The 19,393-nt window shown below is 40.8% G+C and overlaps 2 protein-coding genes across 2 annotated transcripts; both read left to right on the forward strand.

Annotated features, from left to right (window-relative positions):
* The first annotated feature begins 1,983 nt into the window (after positions 1 to 1,983).
* On the forward strand, positions 1,984 to 7,025 carry LOC146623042 (uncharacterized). The gene is made up of 6 exons (XM_085366530.1): positions 1,984 to 4,406; positions 4,504 to 4,699; positions 4,978 to 5,076; positions 5,179 to 5,425; positions 5,526 to 5,642; positions 6,862 to 7,025. The coding sequence occupies exons 1-6, from the start codon at positions 1,984 to 1,986 to the stop codon at positions 7,023 to 7,025; spliced, it is 3,246 nt and encodes a 1,081-aa protein (XP_085222656.1).
* Positions 7,026 to 8,664: 1,639 nt separating this feature from the next.
* On the forward strand, positions 8,665 to 14,769 carry aqp10a (aquaporin 10a). The gene is made up of 6 exons (XM_085366531.1): positions 8,665 to 8,809; positions 10,388 to 10,514; positions 10,891 to 11,028; positions 11,111 to 11,229; positions 11,308 to 11,525; positions 13,134 to 14,769. Exons 1-6 carry the CDS (start codon positions 8,726 to 8,728, stop codon positions 13,297 to 13,299), a joined length of 852 nt encoding a protein of 283 aa, XP_085222657.1. The 5' UTR covers positions 8,665 to 8,725; the 3' UTR covers positions 13,300 to 14,769.
* The last annotated feature ends 4,624 nt before the right edge of the window (positions 14,770 to 19,393 follow it).

The following is a 19,393-nucleotide window of genomic DNA, read 5'->3' on the forward strand; positions in this document are numbered from 1 at the left end:
CTGGCTCTTTGTAATCTCTGGACCCAATTAAAGGTGCTCTGTTATTATGTATTTTGATACCTGCTCAGCCCAGATGATTGGACCCGGGTTTGCCTGAGGTGGGGTGACATTACGGGCCTTGTTTTAGGAAATGTCATGCTTGTACCGTTTCACACAATATCGAAATTGTATCTTATCTCCCTGAAGCTATAAAAGATATTCATATCAAATGATTAGTGGGGTGTGTGTTTAAACGTGGGTAAACGTGTGTGTGTGCATTCCCTATCGAGGCGTTTGAAGGGTGACACATTGAACCTCAGTCAGGAATGTTACCCTGTGAGAGTAAGGAAAAGAGGGAGAGAACAACAATAGGAGGGGGAGGAGAGAGAAAGACAGAGAGACACAGGGAGGAAGAAAAGGAGAGAGGACAAACCAGTGTGGCAGGTTTGCGTCACTGTACACACTCTATCATGCAAAGCTGATGTAAAGAGAAGCAGACAAAGAGTGAGAGAAGGGCAGTCAGGAGCGAGGAGCTGATGTCATTACATGGCAATGTCTTCATTACGAATCCGAGTTAACACAATGACCCAGGACGAGTACAGAAAACACACTTAAAGGAGGTAAGATACCTTTTTTGTGAATATAGGAGCGGACTTTTAGTTGGCTAATTTGTAACTGTGTAATTGAGTAAATGTGTGTATTTTCATTTGATGTGAGGGTGCAATTGTTTCCTTCTTGCGATTCAAAGGGGAGTTTAAAGTGAATGACTATGTGTTGCCCTGCTTACGCAGATGGGGCAAAATATAACAGGTGTTTCTGTAAACTGACTCTCAGGCTCATCTGCACTGGAAAGCACCTCCAGTGACTGTCTGGAAGTGCCATGCTTTAGCCTAAACTAAACAAAGCACTGCATACTGTAAATCTACTCTTATGATATATAATTACAGGAAACCATCAGCTTGCAGAATTTATCCTTAATGACATTATGAATGATTAGATCTTCATTCAGACTTGATTAGCGATTAAAGATGGTTATCATTGTTTTCATTGGCTGTACACACAGATAACCATGATGAGTCATTACCCCTCAGTGATGTTATCTGCAGGCTGTATTTAAATCAAAGTAAATCTGTGCTCTTATGACCGTTTGATTTGAACAAGCTGCTGTCTCTCTTTGACCACGAGACTGATACGTGCTGCAGAGATTGGCACTTGATACATTGCTTTTGCTGAGTGGATTGCTGTTAGGTGAGTTTTACCAGTTTTTGGTTCAGGTTTAGCTGATGCTGACAGGTAACTTCAAGTATGTTGCCTATGTAAACATGGTGTCTCATACGTGTGTACAGCAGAGAACACTATCTGAGTCATACTGTTCGGTGAGTCAGGGAGAGGACAGCAAGAACATGTTGCAAAGTGAGCTTGGTGGCAGAGGTTTTTAAGTGAGTTGTTGTTTAGTTTTGATCTAATTTCTTAACATTTGTTAATGCTTTCTACCCGAATCAGTCTCCACATTTTATGTTTCCTGTCCTCTAACACTGTGAGATATTGTTGACCATTCCAAGTGGCCAAAGTGACCACAATCCACATCTCTACATTCCAGTCCAATCCATTCTGAGAATAAAATTTTGTGCATTTTTATGCTTGGCAGGCAATGGGAGCTGTTCAGTGAGGTCGAGCTGGGGAACTGGAGTCTCCTGTGGTCAAAACAAGAAGAAGAGCCAGTGGAGTCACCACTTCCAGGCCGCAAACCAGAGCACAATTAGGAATATCAAACTACTGCACTGAGGATGTCTGTCTGTGGAAGAATCTAATGAGAGGATTGTAACTGTGACACTATTTGTTTTTTACATGCCCAAAACGCGAGCCTCCTAGATGAACCGCTTCCAGAGTGCAATCTAAAAGACAGTCGCTTGGACTCCCAGAAAATATCTAGTTCACTCTTCCGCTCTTTTTTTGGGATCTGGCATTTGACAGGAGGTCATTAACTTTGTTTACTCTCAGACAATGGACTCGTCTCTGCTGCCCGCTTCACAGAATGAGTATGGCAAGCAGAGGACAGGGGTGAAATTCACCGTCCGCTCAGCTAACTCTCCCACATACAGTCTCTCTCGCAGCTCAGGTGTCAGGAAACGGGAGGGCATAGGAGAAGTTGCAGAAAGAGAACGATATAGGAAACACACCAACACAAACGGTACAAATAAGGATGACGACACAGTCACTGGATGTGAAACCAGGACTAGGAGTGGCAGCAGTGTCAGCACAAACAGAACGATCCCAGAGTTTGGCACTGACAGAAGAGAAAACCCTGCATTTGAAAGCCAGGGAAGATCGGCGTGGAGGGGATCCAACCTTACAAGCAGAAGTAAGAGTTTAGATTTCAAAACAGGCGCTAGAAAACCTGATCCCAATACCATAGCTGACTTTTCTCAGCTGTCCAACAACAATAAGGGGGACACCAGTAAATATGCTGGAGCTTTGGAGGGAAGGAGGACACAAATTGAAGGCAGCGTCATGGACAGGATTTCATCACTACCGGCCTTTAATTCTGTAGGTGTAAGTAATCTTCAAGAGAGAAGCGAGCTTTTGGAAAGGGGCAGTAGGGGTAAGACTCTCCCTACCAGGTTAAGATCCCTGTCTGGATCTAACTATAGTTACACAGAGACATCTGCTTCATTGGGGCCCAAAAGTGGCCAAAGTATAATGGAGCGGATAGAGAAACTCTTTGGACCTACTGGTTTTGGTAAAACGGATGACTACAAAAATAGGGATTCCTCTAATAACTCTGAATCATCAACAGAATCCCTCATTTCACAGCAGCAAAAGCCTCATGAGAAGACAGCAGGGGGCACCTTCCCTATGAGTTTCTTCTCGAAGGACAGCAATAGTGCAGTGAAAAGTGGACTTTCACTCTGGACACAAAAAGATGCCAATGCCTCAGGGTTTGAGACTTCATTTTCATCTGGGGCAAGCATAAGAGATAGCTCACCAGGAGGGTGGATGCAGGGAAGGTATTCAGAGGAAAGTGGAGTTAATTGGGGCAAGGGTTTTATGGAAACAGGTACAAGGTCCCTGGATAGAGCCAGGAGTAGGTCCAGTATAGCTGCACAGATTAGATCTGCAAGGGCAAACGCACAGCCAAAAACTTTGTTAGAAGAGACACCAGATTCTTTCAGAGAGTCATCTGAATTCAGAGACAAAAGCAAAGACGATAGCTCTGCAAACAACGGAGAGGAAAACAGAAAAACTAATGTAATAAGTGGGATGTTGAGAGACAGGACTAGAAGTGTTGATGGACCAGATCAAATAACGGAATTGAAGGGTGGCAATGCTTATGAGGATGTATTTGAGACGAATCCACAGAAAACCAATGTGAAAACAGCAGAGAGAAAGAAGGCTCTGTCTGTCTCCTCAGCAGCCAGTGTTAGAAAGAAGATCAACCAGTTTGAGGCTCTGACACAGCGAACTCAGAGTTTTGCAACAGGCCAAGTCCAAATACCCAGACGTACCTTTTCTGTACCAGCACAAGCCAGCAGGGGACATGAAGGAGTGAAGAAGAGCGGGTCTGCAAAAGAAATAAATGAGCTAAGGAAAAAGTGGGCAGGACTCCAAGAAGAAGGGGAGGCACAAGATAAAAGTGAAGACAAAATGATGGGAACAGTAAACAAGGTTTGGCCTGACAGAAATTTATCAGTGGATGAAATTGGACTAAGAATAAAGAAGGAACAGACAGGACTAAATGACTTGGATCAGAAAAGAAAAATAGACTCTACTGACGATTTAAAATTTTCCAGACTCAAGACTACCCAAGAAATGCCTCACGAAAGTGACAGAGCTGTAAGTGGAAAGCTTGGCACAGATGAGATAGATTTCTCCAAAGCCTCAAGCCCTGAAGAGGCAAGTGAGAGAGACGTGACAGGCAGCAGTACACCAACCCCACTACCACCCTGTGACCCTTCACACAAGGAAAGGTCACACTCTGATATTACTTCACCAGTTAGTGATGATGAACAGACTCCAACAAACAGCCCTAGCTATTTACTGACTACTTCACCTGTGGCACAGCTGGGGGATGTCACTCCCACTGCCGACAGTGACAACAAAAGCCCTCCCGTCTTCACATGTCCAGCAAAAGATCCAGACTCTTCTCCTCGTGCCCTTCCCACATCTTCTAACAACAACCTTCAAGATGTCATCTCCCCAGACATCCAAACAACACCCCAGAAAGGCAAGAAACGGTTATTGGACCTGAATGCTTGGATAGCTGGTTTGAACCCAGATTTGAAAGTCTTTAGTGATGATGAGGATGTTGATGATGATGAAAGCACCCAAAAAGATGATGATTCAAACTATGATTCAGACTCAGGGGAGTCCTCACTTACCATCACCAGCAATATGAGTCAGTCAGATCGCAGGAGCTTCTCTGTCACGTGCGTACCGTGCTTGTTTATTTCTGGTTTAATGGAGTTGCTCATTGAAGCAGATAATTAGTTTTACCCCTAAAACATTTTATTTTCCTTCTTGTAGTCTTTCGGACCTGTGTAACTTTGCTGGAGCTGACTACGATTCAGAGAATGACAGCGATGACTGGCAGTCAACAAACCGGCGTACCGCTTCAATGAGCTCAGATATGTCAGCGTTTTCCTGTGTGTCTGTGATGCCCGCTGAGGAGCTCGACAAGCTTGTAGAGGAAGTGAGGAACCTGGGGGACGATGCCCTGCAGGTAAAAACAGCATGAAGTTAAAACCTTTCGAATGGTTTTAATGATCAGTTGTTTGATATTTTTGCGGCTGTGGTTGCGGTGGTCAGTTCACTGGTCCAGTAACCTCCATCTAGATAAGGCTTTCCCTAGGCACTTTACATGTAATGTTAATATTGCTACAGCTGTTGCAGCTGACCAGGTCATGTACCGACTGAATTGAGTTTAAAAAAGGACAAAAAATGTTCAACTCTGAGCACCTGAACATTTTGTGTATTTTGACATCCTTTTGTTTCCCTCAGGACTATGATGATGTGCAGGTAGTGGTTCTCCATAAAGATGTGGGAGTTGGACTAGGCTTCAGTTTGGCAGGAGGCGTGGACCAAAACAAGCCCATCACTGTGAGAAAATTCTACTTCCTGCTTCGACTTGGCAAATATTCAAATGTGTGTCTGCAGTATTTTTATGTTTTTTCTTCTTCTTTTCTTTTGTCCTCTGCTCAGGTTCACAAAGTATTTCACTCAGGTGTTGCAGCCAAGCAAGGCTCTATAAAGGAAGGTGACCAGGTTTTATCCATCAATGGCACAGCACTATCTGGGAGTGCCCACTGGGAAGCCTTGAGGGTTTTAAGAAGGGCAAAGGCAAAGGATATGGTAGTTGTGGTGGTGAGGAGGGGGGACATCATAGACAGCTCTAAGAAAGGAGAAGAGGGAAATAGTCGGGGACAAACACCGGAACAGTATGAGACAGGTCAGTATTAGAGGTAATGCTCTAACAAAGATCTGATAATGACGTTCCTAATCTTGAACTGAAAATGAGATACTTTATTTGTGTTTTCCCCTCCTCTTAGGTCAAACAGTGTCTGTGCAACTGCAGAAAAACAGCCGGGATCTGGGCTTCAGTCTGGAGGGAGGTGAAGGCTCAAGTCTGGGGAACAGACCACTCACCGTCCAGAAAATCTTCCAAGGTAAAAACCAAACTTCTGCCCAAAGTCATGCATGAAACTCTGCCCCAAGTCATGCATGTTAGGGTTATTGGCCTTCAAAAATTGATCATAGGTAATGATAGTTATCACTGTGTGTTAGACTGACTGGCAACCTGTGCAGGGTCTACCCCATCTCTTGCCTTGTGACAGGAGGGAGAAGGTCCAACTCCAGCAGAAGAAAAGCACTCGCAATAGAGCATGACCATATATAGGGTTATATTGTTACACAATTTGACTGTTAAAACTTTGGCTGTTCATATTAGAATTAACTAACTAATTTACTGAATTGTCATGTATTTTGTATTTAAAGTCAAAATAATATTTTTTTTTTTACATTAGTGTAAGAAATGCAGTATTTCCTCTTGACATGAGTTGTAGAATAAATACAACAAATGAAAACAATACAGAAATACCTTAAAGTTATACAGTAAATGGCCTGTATTTATATAGCGCTTTACTAGTCCCTAAGGACCCTAAAGCGCTTCACACATCCAGTCATTCATTCACACACTGGTGATGGCAAGCTACATTGTAGCCACAGCTGCCCTGGGGTGCACTGACAGAGGCGAGGCTGCCAGACACTGGCGCCGCCGGGCCCTCTGACCACCTACAATGGGTGAAGTGTCTTGTCCAAGGACACAACGACCGAGACTGTCCAAGCCGGGCTCGAACCGGCAACCTTCCGATTACAAGGCGAACGCCCAACTCTTGAGCCACTTGAGTCTTGAGTCACTCTTGGTGATCTGATGTGGAGCATTATTTCTTCATAACTAAAGAAAACAGCATCATAAAGAACCATCTAAGATTCAGTCCTAAATATTATATGTTTACTATATGAACTTTTATGGCAGCATAAAGTTAAAATTTGACATTAATGTAGATTTTCGGCTATTTATTTAATTCAATTCGTTTTTATTTATATACGGCCAAATCACAGTAACACTCATCTTAAGATCCTTGTTATACATTGTAAGTTAAACATTTTACAATAATACAGAGAAACAGATAGCAGACAACCTTCTATGAGCAAGTACTTGGGGACAGCCGGAAAGAAAAACTTCCTTTTAACAGGAAGAAACCTCCAGCAGAACAGGTGTCAGGGAGAGGCAGATATCTGCCTGGTTGGAGATGATGGGAGGGAGAATGTTCCCATTCAGAGAAACCATTATTGATTACTTGTTTTCCCTCTTTCCACCCTCAGGAGGTCCTGTTGACATGGTATATCCCGGTGATGAGGTCCTAGAAGTCCAAGGGACAAGCGTGGTGGGGATGAGGCGCTTAGAAGCCTGGACTTTGATCAGAGCACTTCCTCCTGGGCCTGTGGATGTGGTGCTACGTCGCTCCCATAAGCATCCAGAAACATGAAGATTAAGGAAGCAGTTTACTCCTTGTAAGATTAAAGGGATGGACCAAAAACATAAACGCTATCTATGAGAGGCTGTATCTCCTTCAGTGGGCAAGAACTTGAAATCTGGACATGATATAGTTAAAAATGCGTTTATGTACAGGCAGTATAATAACTATAATATCCTAAAGAAAAAGAAAAATAAGCTTGGAGACCAGGTCAAGGGTGTATATTTTTCTTACATGCTCTTTTTTAACAGGATTACATCTACCTCAAGGCCTGGCAAACCTTTTTATCAGCCGAATCATTGAGTAATTGTGGCTCCTACATGCATCAAATCAACCAACATTTGTAACAGATAGATTGATCAGTTCAAAACAGATCATTTGGTACCTGTAAGTGAAAAACTATGTTGTACTATACTGTTAATAGTTAATAACTTTTCCATTGAGACTTTATATTTGTTTTTAATAAAAGCTAACAAATTGATGTTTGTTATTATTACAACCAGCAGAGGGAGTAATTCGTCTTCATTTAGATCGGGGTTAAAAGTTTCTTTCCTTTTAAACATTAATAAAAGTGAACACATGATAATACCTAATCCCTATGTGACTTTTACAGCCTTCCATCACAAAGTCAAGGTTTCTGTTTTGGAGAGATTTCTCAGATAATTTGATAAGAAAAAGTTAACACAATAATCTCTCATGGCAGTTATATGTTTTATATCGTATCAAATCCTCATCCCATGTTACTGCCTTGATCACTCTGGATATTATCAGCAGTAATACAGCAAATATTTAGCTTACATAATCTTCTGAGAGTCCAGAGTTCAGTGACACAGGTTACAGTGACATGCATCGCAGCGATGATGAGAGGGGCTTCTATCGTCAGCAATTTGTGCTTTTATTGTGGAAATCCGTGATAGACTAATTTAATAGATTTGACAATCCATTCCCAATCCTGCTAAATAACCATTTGACATATTTTGGAGACCGATTTTTCAAAACAAATAAATAAATAAAAAATATTTAGCCGTCATTTCATGCTAACTGATAATGTTCCCTTTAACGATACTTGGTTTTCTTGTATATCAACACACTTAGAAACTTGCTTTAGCTGCATGTAAACACGAAGCTTTCTTCTCCAAAAGAATATTCCTCCTTCGTGCACAAAGCATATTTATATTTTTTGTTTGTTTTTGATTTGTATGGTATTTCTAAAGGTTAAAAGCCAAATTAAAGCAGTGCTTCAGTACACCTGCACAGAAGCGACTTTTATCTGCTCCCTTATTCACGTGGAGTCGCCACAGCGGGCAGCTTTATTCAACCTGAATAAAGCGACCAAATTAAGCGAAGAGTCGAGCCTCGAGGAGCTTTCCTTTGTTAGGGAAATGCGTAAAACACTATTCTCACACACACACTTTGTCATAAAACTATCTCGGCGGCTTCTTCCGAGTAGTCAACAGGTATCTGTATTAAGTAATATCTCTTGGCTTTATGGTGTCTGTTTATGTATCAGTCTTTAGCTGGGCCAATCACGCTCACTGCGCTGGCCAATCGTGAGGTGAGACGACCGAGTAAACGAGTAGTGTTTGTCCAGCTGTGAATAGAGAGCAGTAGGTAGAGGGTAGGGGGGCGGTGGGATACAGTGACAGAAGCACTCAGTTGCCACTGTGCTCAGCGGGGTGAGATAAGTGGAGGCCTTTCATTTCACTCCGGCTATGTTGAAGCTACGCGCAATGAGGGTGAGGTGTCCCCTCGTGCGAGAGTGCATGGCCGAATTTTTGGGAACTTTCGTCTTAATGGTGAGTGACTTTGAGTTGGATTGTAATTTTCAAAATCAATCAAACGGGTTTTTAAAAAAAAAAAAAAATCAAAGCTGGAAAACAGTTTAGAGAAAGAGGAGTTGAAATGTGTATATGCATATCCCAAACCCTGGACAATTATCCTTTAATTTTCTAAATTTATGCATAAAACGTGTAAGTAGCTTGAGTTTGATTTTATACCCTCACATTGACTGAATGTTTACGGAATCAAACAGCTCTCGAAAAAAAAATGAAACTACATAATAGCATCAGATTAAAATTGTTTTTCCCACTGTATCGGATGATTTGGGTTATTTTGCAGGCACAGGACCTGAACACCTACAGTCATTGAGTAGATCACAAGGTCCTGTGTATACCAAAGTATTCTAGAGTCAAATGTGAGGCCACCTGCTCAACAGTTCAAGCAAAAGGGCAATGATCCCAGCACAGCAGCAAATCTACAGCAGAATGACTGAAAATCAAAATGATCAACATGCTGCAATTTCAAGTCAAAGTGCAGACCTCAAGCTGTTGCGAGACCTTAAGAGAGCTGTGCATAAAAAAATACCCACAATGAGCTGAAGCAATATTTTAAAGGCTGGGGGAAAAAATCCTCCACAATGATGTGGGAGACTCATAAACTGATGACTAATAGTCATGGAAAATTATTACTTCAAGTTATTGCTGATAAAGCTGGCTCACAAGCTACTGAAAGACTGGGAGCTTTCAGTTTTAAACAGTACTGCAGAACCTGTTTTGTGAAAACTTGTCACATGACTTTACATCTATCACTAAAACTAAGGCTGAAGCCAGGTGAAGGTAATTTTCTTAAAAATAAAATAAAAAATTGCTTCCTAGAATGGGATTTATAAGGTGTTCTCAGTCTTATCTCTCTCAAGCATGTTTGTTTTCTGTAGGAATCAAAGTCAGCTCTGCAAGACATAAATGAACTAATCTGAAAAATGCAGGCGTATGAAGTTAGATACATAAATTGATGTAATGCATTTAAAGAAAGCACAATCCATATGAGTTGAAATTGAAACCCTTAATTGTGCCACATGTCTAAAACAGTTTTCACCTGACTGCAGAATCTCTACTGAGATTTTATTGGGAACTTTGCTTGGAGTTAGAACAGATTACAATAATTTATGCTTGTATATCAAATATTAAAAAGATTAAAATGAAGAAAAAGATCAAAAAAATATTAAAAAGAAGTTATATTTGCAGCTTACGTAATTTTCTACATAAATCTTCTCATCTGTGGTGAGATCACAATGTAACAGCCATACTGTCCCTTACATGGTCATTCAGATAACACGGGTCATTACAAAGTCTAAAGAGGAGGGCATTAAATTACACTTTAACAAGAACAAATTTGTCTCTGTTTATCAATTAGTTAGTCAAGAAAGATATACTGAAATTTGCTCATGTGCTTTCCTCTACGTCTATTTAAGTTAGTTTTGATGTCGGGATTTTTAGCTGTGGAAAATCTCGTTTCTTTGTTCACCTGAGTTTTGCAGTAACTTCTGACTTCTCATGCACCTTCCACCTTCTCTGTCCTCTTTATCTGCAACAAAGCTCTTTGGCTGTGCTGCTGCTGCACAAGTAAAAACCAGCAATGAGACTAAAGGCCAGTTTCTATCTGGCAACATGGCCTTCTCTGTGGGAGTTATGTCAGCCATGTATCTCACCAAGGGCATCTCAGGTAAAAATTAAAAGATATCCATAATGGGCACTAACATTTCCTTTTTTTTTTTTTACATAGTATTACATTTAAACTCATTACAATATGCTCTGCACAGTCTAAAATCCCTCAGGTAATTATGACTTTTATTGCAGTTATTAAATGAGTACACAAAATTTATCACCAGAGCTCTTTACAAATAAGATAATAGATAATAATAAATTATCTACTTTCTTTTGCAAAGTGTTTGCTTTGGCTCATACCTATGACAATCCACTGTTATATGATAACACAGATAATCAGAGACACGATCACCTGCCAGTGTGTCTAATTACCTTCATTTTTAACTTTCACCTTCCTGTATCCTTCTCCAAATATGTACCCTACATCCCTGCAGGTGCCCATCTGAACCCAGCGGTGACCCTGAGTTTCTGTGTTTTGGGGAAGGTGTCCTGGTCGAGGCTCGTGCCCTATTCCCTCTCCCAGGTGGTGGGGGCTTTCGTGGCGTCGGGGGTTGTCTATCTCGTCTACTATGGTTTGTCTTTTTAATTTTTGTGACATATAAATAAAAAAATTAGTTTGTTTTGTTTCCTGCAACACCTCTGTTTCGGTCGCAGATGCCTTAATGACTTTTAGTGGAGGAGTGTTGACTGTGTACGGCAGGAATGAGACTGCCTCAATATTTGCCACATACCCCTCTGACTACCTTTCTGTGGGCAGAAGTTTCTTTGACCAAGTGAGTATAATTATTAACAGGATTGGATCTTTTAGCAGCTGCTCCCGTACCCAACGTAATGAGTTGACATTTCATTAGGTAGTGGGCACCGGCATGTTGCTGTTGTGTATCCTGGGTTTGGAGGAAAAGAGGAACACCCCGGCTCCCTCTGAGCTGGTTCCTGTTGTAGTGGCAGCTGTCGTTCTGGGGATCTCCATTTCAATGTCGGCTAACTGTGGTGCTGCCATAAATCCTGCTCGGGACCTGGGGCCTCGCCTCTTTACCCTAGCTGCAGGCTGGGGGACTGAGGTCTTCACGTAAGTATCTTATCTGCTTAAGTTATTGGTTTTATTGAAACTTTGTTTATGTCTTAATTTCACAAAAGTATGTCAAAGATTGTTGGACAATGGAAGAGTTATCCTGAGGGTTTTTCCATGAAAAAGCTGTTTTCTCTTTATAATCTTATGATCATCTGAGACGTGTGGTTCCACAAATGCTCAGTGCACAGTGTCTTAAACACTTAAAGCTGCGTTATAACACTATGGGCAGAAAAACAGCAAAACAGGCCAAGAGAAACACAAATTTAACACAAGATCAACATGTAAGGCTTTTATTAAATAGACAAAGAGGAATTCATCTCATCTGAGTTGAGTTTATAGCTTCTTGATTAATTATTATCAGGCCTTTCAGCTTATTGTTCAGCTGTATTCGAAATAACAGATTGTTTTTGTTACTGATCGCAGTAACGCGATTACCCTTTCAAGTAACGAGTAAAGGAAGGGATTACTATTGCAAAAAAGGAATTAGATTACTGTTACTTTCCCATAAGCACGCTGCGTTACTAGACCGTGATTTTTTTTTTTTTCCGAGAGTGTCTCATGACAATGATGTAAGCGCGTGCGATGTTCGTGGTAACGGACGTGTGCAGATCAATGATCAACCATGGATAATATATAGAGGGTGGAAGCACTGACATTACTTTGAGTTTGATTATGTAAAAAGTGACAAAAACATTAGCGTACGCTGTATGATGCGTGGGAAGAAAACTTCTTTTTACAGCGAAAAAAACTCCCTAAACTTCTGAGCAAGTACCCTAGCACGCTGCCACGGGAATGTGAAATTCACAGAGAAACCCCCGGATCCTCCCACTGGCATGACCGCTACGCCACCGGGCAAACCCCCGCCTGCTCCGCTCCTGCTAAACAGGTTTAAATAGATTTAAGAGCAACAGGACGACGTAGTCTTTGATTTTATTTATTTTCTGCTATGTTTTACTTGCATCTCTTTGAAAGAGTGAGTGTAAACACAAAAAATAGTTTTATTTATATGTTGGAATATGCAGAAAATAGGTTTAAATGTTAAACAAATTTCTTCAAGTCAAAGACTGTTGCATATAATTTTTTTTTGCTAGATGCAATGTGCATAAAGTTAAAAGATTAAAACAATTTTTATAAAGAGACTTTCATTTGATTACATTTTATATGATGGAGTCTGCAGAAAAAACTAGAATTGGGCTGAAAGGCCTATTGCTTTATTACTTTTTCAGGTTCCTTATCATGTTTTTTAAAAAGTAACTAATTAATTCTGAAAATAAGTAATCATTAAAGTAACGGGATTACTTTTTTGGAGAAGTAATCCCTAATTACTTTTTCAAGTAACTTGAACAACACTGCTGATGGCTGCAGACAGATTAATCGGACCTGGTTTTCTATGGAAATGATCTTGATGGAAGGTGTCGACCTACAAAACAAAAACTGCTGATCTTAGACTAAAGAGCTCTGAGTGAAGTTTGATATTTAAATATTTAATATGCTACTCTCTGGGGGTTTTTCACTGTGATAAATTCTTCTATCGAAGTAAAACCTGTTAAAAATAATGAATCTGCACTCTTTAACCGTGATGTCCTGCTGCTCTTTGTTCTGCAGGTGTTACAACTACTGGTTCTGGGTACCATTGGTGGCTCCGCTTGTTGGAGGCGTTTTCGGTAGTTTGATGTATCTCATCTTTATCGACTGGCAGCTGCCTGACCCAGACCAACTTGAGAGGATTTCCACCATCAGTGAAAAACTTGCAAAAAAGGAGATGAGTTAAAGGCTGTGAATTTTTAAAGTTTAACGCTGAAACTACTTTTCTACTGTTAGAAAAAACAAAAAGGAATATCTTCTTTCAAATGATGTAGCTGTTTGCTCCTTAAACACAGCCAGCAGAGGTGTGTGTCAGTCATAAGATAAAGCTGTTTGTTTACAATGAAATGTGTGTTTAGTATAATAATCACTGTGTGTCCTTTTTTGACTTTGTAGCTGGGAAAACTGCTAGCATGTTCACCTCGTTGTAAATCAGATATAGAGGACTGTGTAGATTTAAACAGTGAAATCCATCTTAGTCCACTGGCTGGTCTATTGTACTCCCCTCTGCTGTTTTAACGCATTCACATTCTGGCATTTCAGCCTGCAAATATTTCACTTTTATAGAAAACAACACCAAAAATTCATACTTAGCTATGACTTAATATTTGTGAAAAGGTTTTACTTTTATTTTTTTTCCGTTATGTTTTATTCCCCTGTTTTATGTTTTTGTTTTTTTTTTTGTTTTTTTTTGTTTAACCCGTGTCTTGTTTCCCCTTGATGATAATTATGAATTTTATACATTAGTCTGTCAAAAGATGCATGTAGTATTTGAGGGACACTGTAGATAAGTTTTTTTCAGTGTTTTTAGGTTTCTGTGCTCTCATAAAGGAGATATCTATCTATAGAGAGAGAGAGAGAGAGAATAAACATATATATACATTATTTTATGTAAATTGAACAAATTATTCTCATTTCAAACTACTGAGGGATCTAGGAGGACATTAGAGGAAAAAGCATGACCTTCAAGGTCTGCGTTGCTTCTCCATTTCACTTTGTTCTGTTGTGTATTAATTATGCTACCTCGGTGTTTTTTGCTGATGGCATTAAAAACAACCCTCACTCCCAAGACATGTTGGGATTCTGTGCAAAATGAATAGAGTGCAATGATTTGTAAATCTTGTAATGAGTGCCACCTGGAAGTTTGCTGCTCTCTGTCGTGTGATTGGCAGAGAAGTCTTGAAAGCACACTGAGGAGGGCAAGGCAGCTCTCATCTGTGGAAGCTCCGAGACGATGGACTCGCTCTGGCATGAGTGAGTTTGTGCTACAGTAAAGGACTTTTAGAGCTGGATCAAATGATGACAAGTGTTTATTTATTTTTTAACATGTGTCTTTGGGCATTTGGGTGGTGAGATTAAGGGTTTGGTTGTTTGTTAAGATTTAAAAAATTAAACTGACGTCCGTTTCAAGTGTTTTTTTCAAACATGTTTTGGGGCGCTCATTGAAGTGACTTGTCTTTTTAATTTTCTTTCTTTTTTGAGTTGTACTACAAAAAACTTGGATTGCTAATTGTGAAGACAAATCAACTTTTTTCTCTGACACTTGTCTTTCCCTAAATCTGCTACAGGTGACTCATATCTTTAATTCTTGGCAGGACTGAGACCCAACTTGCTTGCAGTGTATGTACCCACAGGTGAATGAATTAAACTGACTATTGGCAGCAGTGCGGTGGGATGTTTTAACTTATTTTGGAGGGTGTCGTTTTTGGGGTTTTTTTCTTTTCTGGGGGGCGGGATCTCATCGGAGTAGATGGTTTGTTTGTTTTTTGCGGGCGTTTATTTGAAGTAAATGTCACTTTTAAAATAATTTGGTTTTAATTTAGTTCAGTGGACTCACAATAATGCTTACGACCTCATGTAACTAATTGGTTTAAATGGAAAGAGGTCAGTAACTTGAGTGATATATAAAAAGAGCATCTTGGAGAATTTCTTAGGAGCAAAGTTGGTCAGAGATTTACCAACCTGCAAAAAAATTAATTTGTGGAACAATTTCAGAATAATGCTCCACTTCAGGTTTTTATTTGTAATATCAAAAAATCCAGAGAAACCTCTGCCTGAGAGTGTGTCACAGTATGCGGCAGCACACTGTACGAATTTGCGAAGAGGACCCAAAATGCAGACATCAAGGAACGTGGACAAAACTTGAATGTTAACAGAAAGTGAGCCGTTTATTAAGGCTGGTGAAAACTACACGAAACAAAAGGTGGCGATGAAGCTAAAAAATAAACTGGGGAAACTTAAAAAAAAAAAAAAACATTAAAAAACAAAACATAAAACCTGATGTGGATACAAAGATACCTGGAATCTGGAGCATGAAACACAATGTGGCACAAAGGACAAACAACCTGACAAAGAATGAAGAGAAACACAAAGACTAAATACACACGAGTGATTAGGGGAAGTGGAAACACATGGGGAAACAGCTGACACTAGTCTGACATAACACAAAGGAAGCAAAGCTGGCTACACTGACATAGGATGCAGACCTTCAAAATAAAGCAAACAGAATGGAAAGCAGACATGACAATACAATTTCACAACATGGACAAGAAGACAAGAAACATGACAGACTAATGCAGAAGACCTAAGTGAAACATAAACTAAAGGCAACCAAAAGATAATCAGATTTACTCAACATATAAAGGGATAACTTAAGAACTCAAACTGAACACGCTGGGTCAGAGACGCAGGATCGTGACAGTGTGAAGCTCAGTACTAGATGACTGTAATCTTCAGGCCCTTTTGGGTGTGATATTTTTTTGTCATGACAATCCCTGCAGGGTCTCAGGAACACTTCCAAAAATCGCTGTCTGTGAACACAGTTCAACCTCCTGTCCACAAGTGCAGGTTACAGCTCAATAACTGCAAAGAAGCTGTCTGAACGTGATCCAGCATGTTCTTTGGGCCAAAGCTCATTTAAAGAGGACTCGGGCAAAGGGTAAAGCTGTTCTGTGATCAGCAGAGAGGGATTCTGGGATCAAACAGCCTCACACCTCTGCAGACTTTGTTCTGTAATATTTCACGCCTTGCAATGATATTAAGACATCAACTATGAGTGTTCACAAAATGTCCTTACCCATTTTTCATGCGTGCCATGTTGTCTGCACAGCCGACAGTTCAATAAACCCTGTGTTGATTACAGATTGTGGTTATGTCCTGAAACAAATGGCAGTTGCATTAGATAACTACAGAGCACTTTATGAGCCAACCTGCTTCTTTAATGAGAATTATGGCTCATTAAAGAAGCAGAAGCTCATCAGTGTTCACTGACAGTATTCTCATTAAAGGTATTGCATGACTCAGTGTCTTTCGAACCTCTATGTCCTGTGGATGTCAAATGATATAAATGGTCTAAACATACAACGTATGTTGGCGGCGACGTGGATGATGTGGATGTGCCCGCCCACTGCTGCGGCGGCTAAAGAGACACGACATACAAAAGCAACATGGACACATGGGAGACGAGAAACAGAACCATGAATACTATTAAATCAAAGGACACAAATTAAACCAGATTCACACAGTCCAAAAGATAAACCCTGGATCACTTGACCAAGGGCCATGACACTATCACACAAAATTTAAAGCTGTTCTTTTAAGTAAATAAACGAAGCAGTAGGGAAATTTAATATTTGTTTTTTTTTTATTTTTGATTTGCAGCTAAATACACCTTTTTTTTTTAAATTTTTTTTATTTGCAGCTTTTTGTGCTCCCTATCAAGTGAACCCCTCACCTGAAATAATTTAAATAAAATGACATTTTAAAGAATAAACCCCAACAATCAAATGATCCCCTATGAACAAGCACTGGGCAACGGTGGCCAGGAAAAACTCCCTTTCACAGGAAGAAACCTGAGGCAGAACCAGGTTCAAGAAGGGGCAGTCATCTGCCGCGACTGGTTGGGGGGTGAGGGGCAAAATAAAACTTAAAGGAGAGCACTGCATAGTTATCGGAGGTTGGTGTAGTTGGTGGACCGTGGTTGGAAAGCAGGGGAGGTGGACGCACCTGGGGTGCACATAAGTGGTCCACAGGTGCGCATCAGTTATAAACACAATGCCACAGGGAGCAGCTGGGTCATTCACGTCAGGTGGACATCTTTGAGAAGACCCAGAAAGCTGCAGGAACAATAAGGGCCGCTGTGGCAAGACCTAAACCTACTTTAAGTAGGCATTTGGCACCACGATGCCACATACCAGTACCCTGAACCTCATCCTGAGGTGGTTGAGCAACAGGAGTCTCAAGTCCCTCAGGTTCAGCAGCATTTTTGGTTTTTGAAAACTGTAATTCTTCCACTTGACACTGAATAGTTTTCAAAGCTTTCTCGAGATCTGCATTCCGTTTCTTTAGTTCATTTCTCTCGCTTTCAGCCTTGGACAGCTGAACAACAATGGTGTTGTTCTGTTCAAGGAGAAACTCTTGCGTTTCCTCAAGTTCATGCACATTTTGCTCAAGTGCTCCAATCTGCAGTGTTATCTTTACGGGCACCCCCTCTATCTCGCTTATGCGAATTTTCTTTTTGGGCTCCATGCCCTGGACTATTCCTCTCTCCCCTGAGTTGGACGGTCCTTCCTCTCTCGTTTCTCTGTGAGACACTGAATTGCTGGACGGTTCCTGTGACATTTCTATAAAAGTTTCGCAAAAAACAAAACAAAACCGCTAACTGAATAATTTCAGTGTTAAACTGTTCTCTTTCCCAAGGATTCCTGGCTTGTGAAAACAACAAGGTGTTTCTTGAAATGCCGAGTTAAAGAAACTGGGGTCTATTTATAGATTTTTCTGGCAGCGACCGTGACGTCAGCCATGACGTCAGCTCTCTTCGATCCTTTGATCCTTTGATTCGATCAAAGGAGGACTAAGCCAACTAACCAACCGTCCTCGGTTTTACTATATTCCGACAGAGGATCCATGTGTGTGACGTCATTCATCCCCGTACTGCTGCTTTGTGAGCTCACAGACAGGACAGACAGCGCGTAGCAACGCGCCTAATGATGTTTAAAGGATCCCGAAGCGCAAGTCCATCTTTTCAGACAAACTGCAAAAGAAATTTCCCTCGTAATGACCATAGCTGGACTGGCCATTGGCCCACCGGGCAAGGTGATTTTTCGTGGAATTACAAAAATCTATTGAATCATATTTACTTTGGTGGAAAGAAAAAAAATAAATATACCGTTTGGGTATATTTATACCTGACTGAAGTTTGAATTTCAATTTGTCCACAATTAAAGCTGGTCTGCACACATTGTTTTTTTTAAAGGCAATTACGTTTTTCCTGGTATTTTGATAGTGCTGTTTGTTTTAAATGGAGCTTGTAATATTTGACCCTCAAATGAAATATATTTCCTCTATATCATAGAGAGGGCTGCCTTTACACCACCACCATCTTGGAGCTGTTCTGCTGGATTACTCGGGTACTAAGTAGAAAGTAGTAGTACATTCATGTTGAAATGTAAGCAGAAGTTTTAGACCTCATAGGCAAAAATGAGCCAACTTAATGGAATATGCTGTTCTTTTCGCCTTTGTGAAGCTCAACTGAGTCGGGCACACATTACAATGTTAACTTCAAAAGTGTCCAAGAATAATTCAGAATGAATAGTTATACGTTTCAATGTAATGCACCACTTTTAGGCTGAACCCTTAAATGATTAAACCCGAGGCAAAGTCTCAGTAATGTTGACCAGAGTTTTCCAAAATAAGTTGGAGCAACTTGTAGCAAAGCAGCCACAAATCTTCACTATAAATAATTCATCAGAAAATCCGACTTCCCACACCTGGTAGTATGAATGAGTGGAGGCTTACAAAGATGTTGGAGGAGATGGCGCTGACAGACCTGTAGAGGGCGATATAACACAGAGACCAAATAAAACGCTTGAAAGGCGATGAGGTGTGTTCAGGCTGCTGAGGGAAGGAGCGACTGTTTATCAAGTTTAAAGTGTTAAAAACGGGTAGCGTGCCGTCAGCACGTGCAAACAGCATGAGTGAAATGCCGCAAGACTGTGCTGCCACATTAAATACAGAAGTAAAACACCTATGGGTTGTCCGGTGTGATGTTGGCTTCCTGATTGCAGGAAGTTCAGAGAGAGGAGAAAGTGAAGGAGGTGCAACCCCTCCTCCTGCTCCTTCTTCTCCTCTCCGGCAGCTGAAGCCAAACCCTCCCTTACCTCTGCACGGTGCCTGTCTCCCCCCTCCCACCTCACTGGCCTTTATCATATATCACATAGCGTCGCCTCTTCATCCCCCAGACCTCATCATGACCTCAGCGACAGGAGCAGCGAGGACGTCTC

This window comes from Diplotaxodon limnothrissa, linkage group LG11 (assembly GCF_057381915.1).
Source record: "Diplotaxodon limnothrissa isolate DT_005_m linkage group LG11, D_limnothrissa_male_GT1.1, whole genome shotgun sequence".
Taxonomy (NCBI): domain Eukaryota; kingdom Metazoa; phylum Chordata; class Actinopteri; order Cichliformes; family Cichlidae; genus Diplotaxodon; species Diplotaxodon limnothrissa.